Source organism: Peromyscus eremicus, chromosome 3, assembly GCF_949786415.1.
Source record: "Peromyscus eremicus chromosome 3, PerEre_H2_v1, whole genome shotgun sequence".
Taxonomy (NCBI): Eukaryota; Metazoa; Chordata; class Mammalia; order Rodentia; family Cricetidae; genus Peromyscus; species Peromyscus eremicus.
In genome coordinates, this window is record NC_081418.1 from 67,517,268 (window position 1) to 67,536,047 (window position 18,780).

Sequence of the window (18,780 nt, forward strand, 5' to 3'; positions counted from 1 at the left end):
AGTGGGACTATCTGTATTAAATCTCTAGGTACTATGTGATGGAAGGAAAGAGCCAGCTTCTGGAGCTTGTCCTCTGACTTACACACACACACACACACACACACACACACACACACACACACACACACTAAGTATAAAATATATTAGAAAGTAATTGCATTGTTACAAATATGATTAGTCTTCTAAAACTGAAACTAATGAAAGTACGTGCCAAGGGGTGAGGAGCAGATGTCTACCCCACAGTCTGTGGAGGAGGTTGTAGACTCGGTTAATGGTAAGATTCATTCAGATCTATATGCAGGGGACAAGTGGATGGTGGCACAGAGGGCAGGCGTGGCTGTGGCAGGCACCAAGGGATGTCTGGAGTTGGAGGACACACAGGATTGAGGAAGGAAGGAATTTCAGAGTTTCTAGGAATCTCGCTTGGATCACTGTAACCCTTTAGAGTTGGGTTTTTAGGTCTTGTAAGAAGTCCCTGTATTTACTTTCGGTGTGGATTCTATTAGCGGTGTTTCAGGAGTTAGGAGAAGAGCCCTTCCTTAGAGTGATCCCAACCCTTCCTACTAGTTCTGGGGACCTTGCACACCAGGTAGGTATGTGTAAGACTGTAAGAGTCATTCGGAAGGTGTGAGGGGCCTGCCCCCACTTTTCCCCCAGAGTACTCTTGAGCAGGGAGAAATGAGGAATTTGTAGATAGAAATATAGAGGAGAGAGACAGTTAGAAACACAGGATAGCCTCGGGAGGGCCTGGGTCAACACCCACCAATCCCTTCTGTATCTTCTAAAGGGCTTTTAAAGGAATGCCAAGGGGTGGAGCAAAAGACCTCCCCCCAGCACAGCCAAGTGTAGACCATCCCAGACACCTGGTGACCTTGCACATGGTCAAGCCATCCCCCAATGCAGCCCTGCTGTGTAAAGCAAGCTCCGATCTCACTAGGAAGCTTTTGTGGGCTCCCACAGCACCGTGGTCAGGTGGTGACTGTGATGGTTCCATCTTTTTGATTTTGAGATAGGAGCTCATCCTTGATGGATACCCTGACTGGTCTTGGACTTGGCCTCCTCCTGCCTCAGCCTCCTCACTTGCTGGGATCACAGACTTTTGCTACCCAGCCAAGTTTACATTTCAAAACACTCTTCATGAAATCTGGTTTAATTGGTTTTTGTTGTTTACGTTGTTGCTACCTTATCTGAAAATCATTTGCTAAATCTAAGGCCATGGGAATTTACTCCTTTTTTTTAAAATAGGAGATTTAAAATTTAGTATGCTAGGCATTAAACCCAGGGTCTTATGCTTGCTAGGCAAACACCCTACCACTGAACGACATCCCTAGACTTTTTAAATAGATTTTTCTTTGTTGTTTTGTTTTGTTTTTCGAGACAGGGTCTCCCTGTGTAGTCCTGGCTGTCCTGGAACTCACTTTGTGGACCAGGCTGGCCATGAACTCAGAGATCTACCTGCCTCTGCCTCCCCAGTGTTGAAATTAAAGGTGTGCACCACCTCGCCCTGTCTTCCTCAGACTCTTAAAATGCTAGGATTATAGGTGTGCAACCACACTCAGCTCAGAAAGTTAGTCAAAGAAAGATCTGGGATTAGTGAGTGCATCCATCTGCAGATGGGCAGCTGTTTATCTTGATGTTTTCTCATCCACAGACACAGGACATTTTCAATTTATTTAGATTGCCTTTAGTTTCCTGTTTTGTGGGGGCAAGGACAGGCTGTTACAACAGCGTCTCATGTAGCTGAGGCTGACTTTGAACTCTGGGTCCTCCTACATCATCTTCCAAATGTTGAGATTCCTTTATTTTTTACAGGGTTTTGTCTGTTAGTTCTTGGATGAAAGAAAAAAAAAGAAAAAGGAAAGGACATGACTGCCCCTAGGTATGGTGGAGGAGAAAGTTTATCATAGTTACATGGGAGGGCATAGGTTGAGGCAGGCACAGGGACATGTGGGTGAGTCCAGAGTGGACATGACCAGACTGAGCTGGGCTATGTAGCAGGCTTTCTTGAACTGCCAGCCCCCAAACCATGACACGGAGACTTATTATTAATTATGAATGCACAGCCTTAGCTTAGGCTTGTTTCTAGCTAGCTTTTTAACTTAAACTATTTCTGCTAATCTGTATGCTGCCCCAGGCTCGTTTACCTCGTTTACATACCGTCGATCCTGCTTTCCTGCTTTCTCTGTCTGTCTGGCCCTGGGCTGGCTGGCTCCCCTTTTCTCTCTGCCCACCAGCCCTGCCTATCCTTCCTTTGCCTAGCTATTGGCCGTTCAGCTTTCTGTTAGACCAATCAGGTGCCTTAGGCAGGCAAAGTGAGACAGCAACACATCTTTACATAGTTAAGCAAATGCAGCATAAACAAATGCAACACATCTTTACATAGTTAATTATTCTGCAGTTAAACAAACAAATGCAATGTATCTTTACATAGTTAAATATTCTATTCCACAAGAAGGCTCTGTGGGGAGAGGAGGAGGGGAAGGGAAAGGGGGGAGGGGGGAACCAAGTGCAGCAGCCAGAAGGCCAAAGGTACAAAAGGGGTAGGTAACCAAACCATCTGGATTATTTAGGGAAGAGCCCCTGGGGGAAGGGCAGCCCAGCCCCTGGGCTGAAGAGTTCAGGTAGAGGGAGGGTATGTCAGCCATACTCTGTAACAAGTAGGGACTGAAGGATGCTGGGAGAACCTGGAGGCCAGGTCTGCTGTGATATGTTAGATAGGCACCTTTAGTCCTGGCTTTGAAATTTAACAGTTCTGATAGTATGTGGGTTTTTTTTTTTTTTTTTTTGGTGGGGGGTGTCTCATGAAATCCACGCTTGTCTAGGACTTGTTATTAATCACTGCCTCTGTCTCCCAAGCACTGAGATTGTAAGTATATGCCTCCACACCAGGTGAGACCCTATCTGAAAACAAAACAAAACAAAACGATCCTTTGGCAGGGACTTGTCCTCTAGAGAACCCCAGACACCCCACTGTCAGTTACCCCTCTTTTTATTTACTTGCCTATTTTTGAGCTTATTTTGGCTTGCTCCGTAGCCCAGGCTAGCTGGGACTGTGTGGCATCCTTCTGCCTCAGCCTCCTGAGTAGTGAGATTACAGGCATGCACTACCACAGCTGCATTTACCAGCTGTTCTAAAACAGAAATAAACAAATGTAGCTCAAATAGATCATTAACGAAGGGAGCCTTGTTAGCATCAAAGAAGACCCGGGGAAGGTAGAAGTAGTACTTTTTCTTTTTCTTTTTTCTTTTTTGGGTTTTCGAGACAGGGTTTCTCTGTGTAGTTTTGGAGCCTGTCCTGGATCTCACTCTGTAGACCAGGTTGGGCTCGAACTCACAGAGATCCGTCTGGCTCTGCCTCCTGAGTGCTGGGATTCAAGGTGTGCACCACCACTGCCCTGCAGGAAGTAGTACTTTTTGATCTGAGAGGTGAGGGCCGTTTCTGAGCAGGAATAGCACGGCTCCCGTTAGAGCATCCTCGCGTCTGCACACCTGCTCTGGTGGCGGCCACCCTGCCCTTCCTCTGCTCTTCCTGTTCTCTTTTTTTCACCTCTCCTCCATATTTGTTCCCCCACTGTACTGAATGGTGTCTTTTCTTTTTTTTTTTTTAACTAATTTATTTTTCTTTTATGTGCCTTGGTGTTTTGCCTGCATGTATGTCTGTGTGAGGGTGTCAGATCTTGAAGTTGCAGACAGTTGTGAGCTGCCGTGGGGGTGCTGGGAATCGAACTGGAGTCCTCTGGAAAACTGCTGAGCCATGTCTCCAGCCCCCAATGGTGTGTTTCCTAGTGTGAGGATGGAAGGGGGTCAGGCCCAACACTCAGCATGCAGTTCTGCACACAGTTCCAGGATGTCGTCAGAATAATCGTGAAGTTTTTTTTTTTTTTTTTTGTTCCTTAATTTTAAACCCCAATTTTGGTCATGTTTAGCACCATAAATTTAACTTCTAGCACATATGGTAGAGATTTGAACATGAGTGGTTTTGTTGATTTTCATTCACATAACCTGTAAAAGTTTGTGGCGGCTTAAACAAAAATGGCTCATATATTTGATTGTTTGGTTCCAAGTCAGTGGGCTGTTTAGGGACGATGAGGAAGTGTGGCTTTGTTGGAGGAGGAGTGTCATTGGAGATGGGCTTTGAGGTTTCAAGAACCCACACCAGGCCCTGTCTTGCTCCTGTGTCCTCTTGCTGAGAGGATGTAAGGTCTTAGTCATTGCTCCAGCGTCTGTCACCTTGCCCTCCACCTTGATGACCAAAGACGAGCTGTCTGGAACTGTAAGCAAGCCTCCAATCCCTGCTAGTGTTTTCTTTCTTCTCTCTCTCTCTCTCTCTCTCTCTCTCTCTCTCTCTCTCTCTTTCTCTCTCTCGTTTTGTTTTGTTTTGAGACAGGTTTCTCTGTGTAGCTCTGTTGACCAGGCTAGTCTTGAACTCACAGAGATCCACCTGCCTCTATCCCCTGAGCGCAGGGATTAAAGGTGTGCGCCACCACACTGCCCAGCCTGTGCTTTCTTTATAAATTGCCTTGGTCATGGTGTCTGTTCACAGCAACAGAACAGTGACTCCGACAGAATTGTGGGGTGCTAGCTTAACACGTGCAAGTCCCTGCCTCAGCCCGAGCGCCCCCCACAGGCAGGCACACAGGCCGAGGGATGACTCAGCACTGGTGGGTGACAGGCTTTGTTCAGCTCGGAAATTTTTTCTCTACATCTTTTCCCAGTTCACCTCTGAGCCCTTTAGCCGGGACATCCTTATCTCTCCAGTTGTCTTTAACCACTTTCCAGCGCAGTTCCGAAGAGCTCCTGAGTGGCGCTCCAGGGTTTCCTGGTTCAGATGCAGGGAGGGGGCGGTCATTACCTAAATATGGGGTGGTACCTGAGGCAGCCCAGCCTGTGGGTTAGCCCCTCTGGAGTCCAACACTCATCCTTGATGTTGCAACCCATGCTTAGGGACGGTCACAGAAGTGGTGTTAGGGTAGTGCAGCTCTGGACAGGACCCGGTTCTGAGTGCCCTGGGAGGTGTGGGAGAGTGCCTACCCTGCCACAGACGTGCCCAGGGCAGTGCCCAGGGCAGTGCCAGCAGGTGAGAAAACTCCTCAGAAAACTATGAAGTATCTAGTGTCCTCGAGAGCATGAACCTAAGAGGACCACGGAACTTTAAAACTAAATTAGAAAAGCAGCTGAGCATTTCATGAGGACAGAAAAGTGAAGCGTTCTCTCTCTCTCTCTCTCTCTCTCTCTCTCTCTCTCTCTCTCTCTCTCCAATTGGCCAGCCTCATTAGATATTTTTTATTTATTTATTTTTGGGGGTGGTGGTGGTGGTTGATTCTGTAGCCTTGGCTGGCCTAGAACTCTCTGAGTAAACCAGGCTGGCCTTGAGAGATCCACTTACCTCTGATTCCTGGGTACCTTTTTTGTTTTGTTTTGTTTTGAGACAGGGTTTCTCTGTGTAGCCCTGGCTGTCCTGGAACTCACTCTTTAGAACTCAGAGACCTGCCTGGCTACCACTGCCCAGCCTGAGTTTACCATTTTAAAAGTAACAAATACAGGGCTGGGGATGTGCCTCAGTTGGTAAAGTGCTGGCCTAGTATACACAAAGCCCCCAAGTTCCATCCCCAGGATACTTGCAGTCTGGGAACCCAGGAGGCTGAGGCGGTATACCTGGAGTTCGTGGCTAGCCTAGGTGATGGGCGAGACCTTGTCTTAAACAAAACGAGAAGCCAGGCATGTCTCAACAAAAGTAACAATTTCATCTTTATCTTCTGGGGAAAATGCAGAAAAGAAAGAAATTTAGAATAGCAGTAATTCCACTACCCAGAAGTGACCATCACTTATTTGGTCACATAAGATCCATTTTTAAGTAAATAAGAAAAGAAACAAACATATACCCTGCAAAGGCATTAATAGCACGGCCTGGTTGGTCCAAACATTCTGTTTTATATTCTCATTCTCTTCCTTTTTTTGTGTGTGTGGTAATAGTGGTTGAGCCTACAGCCTTTCATTCATGTTAGGCAAATGCTGTGCCACTGGGCTACATCTTCAGTGTGTGTGTGTGTGTGTGTGTGTGTGTGTGTGTGTTGATCATGTGATTACTTGAGGGAGTTGGTTCTCTTACCATGTCAGTTCAGGGGAATTGAGTTTAGGTTATCATACTTGGCAGTGAGCACCTTTAATCTGTTAAGACATCTTTCTCACCCCTGTATTTATTTTTAATTTTAAAAGATTTATTTATTTTATTTTATGTGTATGAATGTTTTGCCTGTGTGCATGTGTGTGCACTGTGTGCATGTCTTGAGCACACAGGCCAAAAGAGGGCATTGGATTCACTGGAGCAGAGTTATAGATGATTGTGAGCCACCATGTGGGTGCTGGGAATGGAGCCATCACTGAGTCATTTTTCCAGCCCCAGTTTGTTTTTGAGGCAAGGGCTTACTGTGTATCCTTTGTTGGCCTAGAACTTGCTATGTAGACCAGACTGGCCTCGAACTCAGAGATCTGCATGCCTCTACCTTCTCAGTGCTGGCATTAAAGGCGTGCATCACCAGGCCTGGCTGTTTATTTTTCTGAGATACAGTCTCACACTGTAACACAGGCTAGCTTGAGCTTGCCTCATTCTTCCTGCCATGGCTTCCCCAAAGCTGGGATGGGCCTTGAAGGCAGAGCACATTGGGGATGTCTGCCGGTGTGCAAATACTCTGCACAAACTGCTGTTTGTGTTGAATTTTGAGCTGTTTGGGTTGAATTTTCTGAGTTAAGGAATATAAACAATTTATAAATATCTTTGAAATATAAGGTTGAATTGTCTTTTTAGAATTTTTTTAAGACATGGTCTCATTCTGTAGTTCAGACGGTCCCTGAACTCATGATCCTCCTGTCTCAGACTTCTAAGTGTTAGGTTAACATACATCACCACGCCCAGCTTGGGCCTCGATATTTTTCATGGTGTTGACATAGCTCATATTCCTACTGATGTTGTTTAATCTCCATTTCTAATGATCCCTGGCAGTCGTGGATATTATCATCCAATCTTTGCTTTTATTCTCTTAAAATTGTTTTCCACATATGAATTTTTGCCTGCGTGTATGTCTGTATACCACGTGTGTGTCTGGTGCCTGAAGAAACCAGAAGAGGGTGTCAGATCTCACAGAACTGGTGTTACAGATGGTTGTGAGCCACCAGGTGTGGGCTGGGAATCAAACCTGGGTTGGCTGGAAGAGCAGCCAGTGCTCTTACCTGCTGAGCTGACTCTCTAGCCCCGAATCTTGAGTTTTAAAGGGACAGCTGTGGTATCTGGTGTCTTTGAGCTTCTGTTAATAGAAAAGATTAAATATTTAAATGTACTTTAGAGCTTTTAAAAATCGTAAGTCTTGATTGTGAGAGGAAACGTGTAATATGAAACTCACCATTTAACCCATTTAATGCACAGCTCAGTCATGTGTAGTGCATGCATGTCACGTGCCACACTTTCTAGCTCTTTCAGTGTCTGGCAGAACTGAAACTGTCCACTGAACAAGAAGAGTGTGCCATTTCCTCCTTGCTCCCTAGCCCCTCCTACTTCCTGTATGATTTGACTGGGTTGAAAGCCTCACAGGAGGGTGTGGGTGGCAATGCCTCAGCTGGAGAAGTCCTTGCCATGCGAACATGGGGACCTAAGTTTGGGTCCTCCCCACCCATGTAACCAGCCTGATGTGGTGACATGTGTTTGTCACTCTACTGCAGGGTGGGTGCAGAGACAAGAGCAACCTTGGAGCTTACAGCCTAGTCAGGCTAGCTAGTTGGTGAGCACTGGGTTCAGGGAGGGGCTCTGTCCCTAAAAATATGATAGAGGAATTGAGAAAGACACTTGACAACACATTCATTACACACACAACCTCGTATAAGTGGAATCATGAAGGATTTGTCTTTTGTGACCAAGTTTTTCATTTAGCCTAATATCTGTGAAGTTCATCTATATCGGTGTTCTCCACCTTCCTAATGCTGAGACCCTTTAATACAGTTCCTCATGCTGTGGTGACCCCCAACCCTAACATTATTTTCATTGCTTCTTCATAACTGTAATTTTGCTACTGTTATGAATTGGAATGTAAATATCTGTTTTTTCTGATGGTCTTTGGCAGCCCCTGTGAAAGTGTTGTCCACCCCCAAAGGGGTCGTGATTCACAGGTTGAGAACCACTGCTCTATGTGGTAGCATGTATTAATGACTTCCTTTTAAGGCTGAACACTGTTGTGTGCACATGCCACATTTTGTTTATTGTTTCATCTATCTATGGACACTTGAATTGCTTCTCCATCTTAGCCTTGTGAATAATTCTGCTATGGACATGTGTATGAATCTCTTTGAGATCCTACTTTCAGTTTAAAAAAAAATCTATCTATCTATCTATCTATCTATCTATCTATCTATCTATCTATCTACCTATCTACCTATCTAATATATATATCTCCAGGGCCTGGAGAGATGGATCAGAAGTTAAGAGCACTGGCTGCTCTTCTAGAGGACCCAGGTTCGATTCCCAGAACCCACATCATGGATACAACCATCTGTAACTCCAGTTCCACAGGTTCTGACACCTTTTGACCTCTGAGGGTAGTAGGCAGGCATGTGGTGCACAGACATACATGCAGACAAAACACCCATATGCATGAAATAAAATAACAAAAATAAAATATATACTCAGAAGTGGAATTGCTGTATGTGGGAATTCTATTTTCCAAAATATTATTATTATTATTTAATTTTTTGAGACAGGGTTTCTCTGTGTAGCCTTTGCTGTCCTGGAACTCAGTCTGTAGACCAGGCTGGCCTCAAACTCACAGAGATCCGCCTGCCTCTGCTTCCTGAGGGCTGGGATTAAAGACGTGCGCCACCACTACCTGACATGATGATGATGATGATGATGATGATGATGAAGAAGAAGAAGAAGAAGAAGAAGAAGAAGAAGAAGAAGAAGAAGAAGAAGAAGAAGGGAGTATATTATTTAAAGACTAGATGAGGGATGGGGACATAGCTCAGTTAGTGGAACACCTTCCTAGCATGTGTAGGATCCTGAGTTCGATTCCTTATCTCACACATACAAATATGACCAGCTGATGACCTCCAGTGAGCTGAGCAGTGAAGACTGGCTTTGTAGCAGAGGCTGGCAAACTCGGGTGAAGGGCTGAGGAAGGAAACATGTTGTAAGAGGTAGGAACAAGGAACAAGTGGACTGATTGCTTCCTCATCAGGTTCAAACAGATTGGCCCTGCTCATCCTGCCACACTATGGAAAGAGCCTTGTGACTCATTGGCACGAATTTCAAAGTTTGTCCATTGCTTTGCACGTGACTGGAGACTGCATTCTGGTGTGACCAGTCTGTTGAGCCTAGTGTGAGACTTGGGCCAAATCAAAGGCTTTCTGTTATTTTATTTAAATACCTTGTGGGTATTAGTTTTACAGGTGGATGGCTGAAAACCTTTGCTCGCCTTCTTACAGAAAGTCTTTGGTAGACTTGCAAGAAGAGCATTTCAGGAATTGATCTGTTCGTCTTTTGTCACGTATGTTATAAATAATTTCTGTTATTTGACATGTCTATTTTCAGTTTTTGTAAATGTACTTTGACTTGTGTGTATGTGTGTCAGTGTCTGCAGAAGTTGCAAGAGTGTATCTCATCCCTGGCATTGTAGTCACAGGGGCTTGTGAGCTGCTAGGCATGCGCGCTGGGAACTGAACCCGTGTCCTCTACAAGAGCAGCAAGTGCTTCTAACTGCTGAGCCTCTTTCCAGCTCCTGTCTTTTTTTCCCCCTGGAGACAGACCACAGATTTAAATTCTCATGGGCTTAGATCAATGACTGGTGTTCAATCTTCTATTGATTTTGTATTTTTGTAGGTTGTTGTACACTAACTTTGGTACTAGGACCTGTGGTCTGTGTGTTGTAGCATTGCTTACAGTCAAGGTCAAGGGTTCGTTGGAGGATTCCCATTCATATTCTCCCTCCCTCCCTTCCTACCCTCCTTCCTCTTACCCCGTCTTCTCTGCCCCCCTCCCCAAGGGATTTACCTGTGTCTGCCTTCTCAGAGCTGAGATTGCGAAGGCATGCCATCATATCTGGGTGCTAGGATCAAACTGAGGATCTCACGCTTATACAGTAAGCGCTGTACTGACTGAGCTTATTTCTCTTAAGTTGTCCAATAAAAGAGAGAAAACGTGGGCTGGAGAGATGGCTCAGAGGTTAAGAGAACCGACTACTCTTCCAGAGGTCCTGAGTTCAATTCCCAGCACCCACATGGTGGCTCACAACCATCTGTAATGAGATCTGGCACCCTCTTCTGTATACATAATAAATAAATAAATCTTTAAAAAAATCCTTTAAAAAAAAAAAAAAAAAAAAAAAAAAAAAGAGAGAGAAAACGTGTCTCTATCAATAAAACCCACTAATGTCTCCCTTAGGTATGAATCCACCCATACTTAGTGCGTGGGTGAGGGAAGCTCTCCCTGGGGGATGTCCTCACCTCTGACCCATTTGTCTATATTACATCACCACAGAGCCAGCATTAGGCACTGGAGTTGGGAAACAGAGGGGTCGGAATTGAAGCGATTCTTGTGCACGTTCCTTCACTTAAAGACCTTGGGCAAAGTCCTCAACTGTGTGCAGTGAGCATGCTCAGGTCTCCCCCACAGTTCTGCTCTGTTGGAGAAATGCGGTAGATCAGGGGACATCACACACGTATATATGAATCTAAGTTATGTATTATAAAATATATAAGATACATATAAGATTGACTGTAATAACCATTTGTAGATATACACGTGGTTTGTTTGTTGAGATTCGGTTGCTCATAGACAATGTACAAACAATCTCCAGAATTCTTCAACTTGTGAACTGAAACCACCAGTGAACACCGCCACCCCGCTCCCTGCCACCTCCAGAAGCCACCATTTTGCTTCTGTCTGTGACAACTGTAGGCACTTCCTGCATGCCTGGGTTTTTGTGATGGTCCCCTTTTCCCTTGACATCACGGCCTCCAGGTTCGTCTGTGGGGTGTGTCCCTCCATTCTTGTCCCAGGGTCCCCCGCCCTGTCCTTTTCAAGTCATCCCCATACTGTAATTGTGTAGTTACCTCAGAGACTGAACCTGCTTCGTTCTGCTTATGTCTAGGTCAGCACATGGCATATAGTAGGAACTCGGTCCGTTCTTTGAACGAGAGCTTGGACAAATGCACGAGTCCCCTCATTCCCAGTTGTACCCCAGGTCATCTTTCTAGTTCATTCCACACAAGTCTCTGCTGTACTAGCATCCCATATTACCATGCACTTGGTCCTTCAAACCACGGAAATGTATCCTTACACAGTTCTGGAGGCTGGAAGTCTGAAGCTGAAGTCTTAGCAGGGTGCTGCTCCCTCTAGAAGCTTAGTAAATGATCCTTGCTCCCTCCCTCTCGGTCTCTCTGTAGCTCAGGCTGGCCTAGAACTCATGGCAGTCACAATGCTTCCTAAGTACTGGAACTAAGGCATGAGCCAGCACGTCTGGTCTTCTGCTTTCTCTTATGAGGATACTTGTCACTAGGTATGGTGGTGGACACTTTTACATCCAGACTAGGACCAGCTACACAGTGAATCTGAGGCCCACCTGGGATGTATGAGACCCTACTCCCAACTCAAAAAGGAGTCTTCTCATTAGATTTAGGATCCACGTCAGTGAGCTAGAAAGACTGTATCTGTGCATTCTTAACTGTATTTCCAAATAAAATCACGTTCACAGTTGTCTTTTTGGTAGCCACGGTTCAACTCTACCCTCTGAGGATTCTGTCCCTCTTGACCATACAGCACACATTTTTAATCATCTGTTTTCACAGGGCTGGAGCGGGAAGAATGGGGAGTTGTGAATCAAAGTTTCAGTTTCACAGGTTGAAGAGTCTGGAGAACATGGGGGGACTCTGGAGTGGAAGTTTGATGTCCTTAGTATTGATGATACCTTATTTTTCAGGTTGATCGGTGTCCTGAGTTGAAGATGTTTCCTGAACAGCAGAAAGAGGTAAGACACTACCTGTTCGTTTATGGAGAGACTGGGTTGAAAACATGAAAAGAAATATCCCACGGATTTTGGCTGATCACAGATTGGTCCAGGTAGTAACTAGAAGCTGGTGACGTCTTGAAAGGGGCTGAAGGAAGAGGGACACCCCTTGCCCCCACTGTAGACATGTCCGTGGCATCCCTCTCTGGGTCTGTGACTGAGCTGGAGTGCACTTTGCCAGTCACTTGTCTGTCTACACACTGCCTCCCAGACCCAGAATGCTCCCGGTTCTACCCCCCACCCTTCGCCTGGGCATCTCTCTCCTCTGCTTGCTTGGTTTTCTGCTCTACTAACTCCTCCCTGGGTGCTCCCAGGAAAGCGTCGCCTGCCCTTGGTTTCAGTCGGACCTGTTTGTTGTCTTTAGAGCTTTGTTTGTCGTTTTGTTTTTGTTTGTTTGTTGTTTTCCCATACAACTCAAGCAAGACTATCTTTTCTTGACTGCATCCTGGACTTCAGGCCTCCTGGGCTTCCATCTGGGGTAGAGCTAATTCAGCTGTCTTTTACTACCCAGGGGATTGGTTCTGTCTAGGAAAGTATCCACCCCGGAGGATGGCAATGCCTCAGGATGCTCAAGCCCTTTGTATAAAATGGTGCAGTATTTGCATATATCCTGCCCAATCCTTCCACGTATTTATGTACTTTATTTATTTAGTTATCTTTTAAGGCAGGGTACCAGGCTGGCTTTGAACTCATTATGGAGCCAAGACTGGGCTTGATTCTCTGATCCTTCTGCTTCTACCTCCCCAGGGCTAGGATTACAGGTGTGTGTCACCATGTCCAGCCTCCCACATACTTTAAATCATCTCTAGAAGACTTACAATGCCAAATGCAGTTAAATGCCGAGGTAATAGTTACATCATTTAGGGGAGAATGACAAGGGAAAAGTTGTGTACGTCTAGGACAGGTGCACTATGTAGCCCAAGATGGCCCTGAACTGGGTGTGAGCCATCATCACACTCAGCTTCTTTCCGATTGTGTGTGCACACTGGTACACGTGTGTGGGTACATGCCAGAGGTCAACCTTGGGTGTTGTTCCTCAGATGGCTGTCCACCTTGTACGTTGAGACTCAGTCACTCACTGGGATTTAGGGCCTGTCAATTAGGTTAGATTGGCTGGCCACTGAGCCCCAGCAATCCTCCTGTGTCCACCTCCTCAGCACTGGGATTACAAATGTATGCCACTGTGACCTGATTTTTATGTGGATTCTGGGGATCGAAGCCGGGTCCTTATGCTTGCCTGGCAAACACTTTATAGACTGAGCTGTCTTCCCAGGCTCTGTTATCAACTATGTTTGACATGTCATTGGTTGACTCTTTGAATGCAGAACTTCCATGGTATGGAAGTCGGACTCTATATGTAGTCTCTATTTCTTCTGAAAGCCGGAAGTGGTACAACAGTCCATGATGGTCAGGTAGTTAGGCTGTCCAGGAGCCAAACCATACTCAGGCAGGATATTACAGGTCTAGAGACAACCTGCAGCTTCAGAGGGCAATGTCCCCTCTTTGGGTGGGGTGAATTCCTTACTACACCTGCCTTAGTCTGACATCACTGGCTGAGCTGTGTCCACCGTGAGGACGGCTCCAAAGTCACATTTAAAAATGTTCTTTCTGTGTGTGTGTGTGTGTGTGTGTGTGTGTGTGTTTCAGAGTATGTGTGCAGTGATGATGTATATGTGGATGTGGGGGGTCAGGGGTCAACCTCAGGTGTTATTCCTCATGCACCTTCGACCTAGTTTTATGAGACAAGGTCTCTCATTTGGCCTGGAACTTGCCAATTAGGATAGACCATCTGGCTGGTGAACCACAGGGATTCTGTCTCTCCCCGAAATGCTGGGATTACAGGTTTGTGTCACCATGTCCTTGGGTCACCAAGCCCTAATCTAGGGATCTAACACATGTCCTTTCTTATACTTGCACAACACCCTGCCAATTGAGGCATCTCCCCTAACCCCAGTCTGTTCAAGTTTGTCCCTTTTCTGCGGTCCAGGACCCAAGCTTAGGGAATGGTGACACCCATGTTTAGGGGGAGAACTCCCATCTCAAGTAACCTAGTCAAGAGTATCCATCATAGGCTTGCCTGGAGGTTTGAGTCCAGATCCCGTCATAATCAATATTAGCTGTCACACCAACTATATAAAGATAATGTATCAATGATCTTGAAAACGTCCTCTCTGATAAATGACTATGGAACTATTATATCATTAACAAGTTAAAAAATGGCAATTCCTTCAATGGAAAAGGGAAAAAAATATACTGCAAATAGATGGAGACACAGTGTTCAAAAATTTAGCTTAGTTTTGTCAGTAAGAGGTAATTTCAGAGAAGTCAGGGCCAGGGTATACTGTAGTGTATAACATCTGGCTGCTCATCAGCTGTCTGTTCATTCTTCATGTGGACCCAGAGTGCTGAGCTGTTAGCCTTCAGAGCACAGCCAGAGTTCCTGCACATGGCTTCTAGGTACCTGCAGGCCCAAAGTCTTTCTCCAGACTTCCTTCCTACTTTTCCCCAACCCCGGGGCACTTCTTGCTCCCTGTTTCGGGCTTATTTTGGTGCCTCGATAGCTCTGTGCAGTCTTGTCCCCTGGGCTGTTTCTAATACTGCCCTCCTGCTCCATTGACTTTCGTACATTGTTGAAGGGGGCTGATGCCTTCTCTTCCTTCAGGCCTCAGTAGGGGATCAGAAAGACTTCCGACAGCCTCATTTAAAAAGGTGTTTTCATCTCCTTGATTGCCTCAAGAATACTTTACACTCAAGGCCAGCTAGAGGCGCCAAGTCTGTAGAGTGTCGTGACTGGTTGTTGTTTAGTCAAGATCCCCCTGATTGTACATGTAAGGGTCAGATGCAGTATCACTGATTGTTCTAGAAGCTAGACCAGTGTTTGTATGAGCACTTTCCAGTTGGTGCCCATAGATCGTAGCCATTACTAATTAATCATGAGATTGGCATGTGGATTAAGACCTACTTGCCATCTTTGTTTAGGGTGCAGATGGCCAGTAGTGACAAGTCAGCTCTATAGAGCTGGTGGTGCCAGCCTCGAGGTTTGGTCATTTGTTTTTTTTTAAAGATTTGGGAAATGTAGTCTCTTGTCGAAGCAGCTTTATTACCATAATAAATCTAGCAAGAGGAGAGAAGGGAGCGAGCGTCTCCCTTGTTAGTTAAATATGTTCCATTTGCACATTGGTTTGAATTCCCAGGAGAGCAGTACCTCAGCTGATGGATTGTCCCTATAAAAAGGCCTTGGCATTGGGCCACTGTAAAATTAAAATGAATTCAGACTCATTCATGCATGCAACTTTAATTTACAATTAAAATATTATGGTTACATATTTTAATAAGAATAATTAGACGGACCCAACTGAATCAACCCTTGTGTTTAATGAGACAGAACCCAGAATTCAAATGGAAAGGCAGGTGGGTGTGACAGGGGACACATTTCAGACAGCATCTTTTGTGGAGTCAGGCATTTTTGCTCTTTTTATATTCGAATGCCCAGGAAGAGCAGTTTGATTTCTCTGCAGCACTGAGGACCTTTGTCCCCTGCCTCAGGAAGCTTGTTTTCTGAAGGGGTGAAGGAGCTGCTCCCTTTGTAGGACACAGACTGTGTCCTGGAGACTCACATCTTGTTCGTGACCCTCGGGCTGCTGCTGTAACTGGAACACCCCTCTTAGGGGCTGGGACTTGTCTTTGTGCCTGTGTATCTGTATACACCTGTGCATCCCCCTACTTCCTGGAGCACGATAATTGCAGTCTCCCTTTAGAGCAGTGGTTCTCAACCTGTGGGTCGAGACCCCACTGGGGTCGACTATCAGCTATTTACATGATGATTCATAACAGTAGCAAAATAACAGTTATGGAGTAGCAATGAAATAATTTTATGGTTGGGGGTCACCACATCATGAGGAGCTGTATTAAAGGGTGGCAGCATCTGGAAGGTTGAGACCCACGGCTTTAGAGACTTACACCTTAAAGACAAGGACTTTTCTTCTTCAAAGCTTCAAAGCATCTGTACTTCGTGTTGGGGAATAACAGCGGCTCTCAGGCTACCACCCGTTATTGACACTTGAGTGAGTTCTATATTTTTATTCTTTTGGTTTTTTTTTTTTTTTTTTTGAGATGGGGTCTTACTACATAGTCCTGGCTGTCCTAGAACCCACTATGTAGACCAGGCTGGCCTTGAACTCAAAGAGATCTACCTGCCTCTGCCTCCTGAGTGCTGGGATTAAAGGTGCGCACCACTGCTCCTGGCTTGAGTGAGTGGTTTTGGCAGGGAATACCCAGGATAGGGCAAGCCTAAGTGTCCCAAGGGAGTTCCATGTACCACCAGGACCCCAGCACTGAGTGTCTTAGTCAGGGTTCCTGTTGTTGCTATGAAACACCATGACTGAAGAACACGTTGGGGAGGAAAGGGTTTATTTGGCTTACACTTACTTCCACATTGCAGTCCACCACTGAAGGCAGTCAAGACAGGAACGCAAAACAGGGCAGGATCCTGGAGGCAGGAGCTGATGCAGAGGCCATGGAAGGGAACTGCTTAATGGCTTGCTCAGCCCACCTTTTTATAGAACCCAGGACCAGCAGCCCAGGGATGCCACCACCCACCATGGTCTAGGCCCTCCCTCATTGACCACTAATTGAGAAAATGCCTTACAGCTGGATCTCATGGAGGCATTTCCTCAGCTGAGGCCCCTTCCTCTGATGACTCTAGCTTGTGTCAAGTTGACCCACAAAACCAGCCAGTCCACTGAGGGAGGGAAGGGTGCTACAGAGATGGGAAGGACCTGCTGCCATTTTGGATGAACAACCTTCGTGAATGGATGAATAGTTTAATATGTTCAAGCACACTGACCAGTGGAGACATCTGGGACTTGCTTTAGGAAAGGATGGTAAGTTTCTGTTTAAATTTTTGAGGCAAGGTCTCACCATGTAGGACAGGCTAGCCCTGCCCTCACTGTTTAGCCTAGGGAGGCCTCAAATGCCTGGTGATTGATCCTCTACCTGGGCCTCCCAAGTGCTGAGAATTAGCAGGTGCACAGCAGGATTCCCAGCTTGGCATTCTCTTTTTGCTTGAGTTTTTGAAGTGCCAGGACTGGAGAACGTGTAGCACTCTATCGCTGAGCCGCACCCTCAGCCTGAAAACCCGGGGCTGTAGCTTTTGATTTTGGGCGACAGGATGGAAACGATTAAGGTTTGAATGAACGAGTATCACTGAAAAATAGAGACCAGCACCTGTGTCCCGTGATCCTGAGCCCTTTAGTACTCTCTTGAATTTAAGGTCTGCTCTCTTCTCTCTTCTTTTCATATTCCCTCCCTCTCTCCTCTTATTCTCAGCCACTGGCGTTCTACCCAGTTACTGAGTCTTCCCACTGAAGAACAGTACACTTTCTATGGCTGGAGAGATGGCTCAGTGGTTAAGAGCACCGACTGCTCTTCCAGAGGACCTGGGTTCAATTCCCAGCATCCACATGGTGGCTCACAACTGTTGTAGGGGATCTGATGCCCTGTGCTGGTCTCCTGTCTGTACCAAGCGTGTATGTGGGGCACAGACATACATTCCACCAAACATAAATAGATAAAATAAAGAAATGACAGTACAGTTTCAGTAAGAAGAGAAAAGCAGCCTGGAATATTAATCCTTGCCCACACCGCAGGTTCCCATGGTGTTGGTATTCTGAGCCCATTTGTGTGACTGTCACTTGAGGGGCTGCTTCATTCTGTCCTCCTCCCGAAGAAAGGTTTTATTTCCATCTCCCAGATTTTAAAAGGTTTGTTCGCTGTAGAATATAAGCTCCAAGGAAAGCTGGAAACTTGGACCATTTCCTTCCCGCCCTTTCCTGCACACTTGTGTGTGCATTTTTGGAAATGGAGACTGTATAGAATTTATAGTTTAACATCTCTCTCCTCCAGGCCAGCGTTCTAATACATTTTAAGAACTACTTTGCCAGCTCCAACTCATTTAGGAGTGATTAGAAAATAATCAGCACAAAGTTATCTTCACATTTATTAACAGATAAGAAACAGTGCATTTATGATGGAAAGACCTGTCCGTCACTGCCTCAGCCAGGTGATCAAAGTGAACAGCAGTGGAGAACCCCAGTGAGAGCAGGTGCCTTGGGTGTGATGAAAGATGGACCTGCATCTCCATGGTTTTCCTTCCAAACACCCAGGGCCCCAGTCTGATCCCGAGACAAACACTGGATAAACCCTAACTGAGGAATGTCTACCAAAGACCCAACAAGTTCTCAGAACCATCAGAGTCATCAAAAACAAGGGATGTCTATGCAAGTGCCACAGGCCAAAAGGAGCCTAAGGAGACAGTGACCAAGCGTGGCATCCTGGGTGGGAGCGACAGTCGCATGAGAGCCCGTGTTGATCTACTAGCAGATAATCCCACACAGTGGAGGAGAACACAGTGACGACGGCACACTGCTGCTCAGGGACCCACCAGAGTCCAGGCTTTGGACGAGAGGCACACCCGAGTTATAAACGCAGTCCGGCCTTGCTGGTCATCTGACTTTTGGGCCAGCTGCTTAAGCTTCTCCTGTCTGTGGAGTTGGGGTAATATTACCCAGCTGTTAGGGAGGAGGAGACAAGACAGACAGATAAGGCTGAACCTGGGCCAGGGGCCAGGGAGAAACGGGCCATGGAAATCAAAGAGCACCCGGTGATTGGATTGTCACAGACTTCACGGCCTGTTTCCTCACGGAGTGCGGGAAGGATCAGTTACTTTAAATTT

General features: G+C 46.0%; 1 protein-coding gene across 1 annotated transcript in view; it reads left to right on the forward strand.

The window, feature by feature from the left end:
- Snx10 (sorting nexin 10) overlaps positions 1–18,780 on the forward strand; it is a 48,526-nt gene that overhangs the window by 7,951 nt on the left and 21,795 nt on the right. Inside the window, exon 2 of the mRNA XM_059256663.1 lies at positions 11,961–12,008. Coding sequence (XP_059112646.1) covers positions 11,985–12,008 — 24 coding nt within the window. The 5' untranslated portion in view covers positions 11,961–11,984. The remainder of the gene's footprint in view (positions 1–11,960; positions 12,009–18,780) is intronic.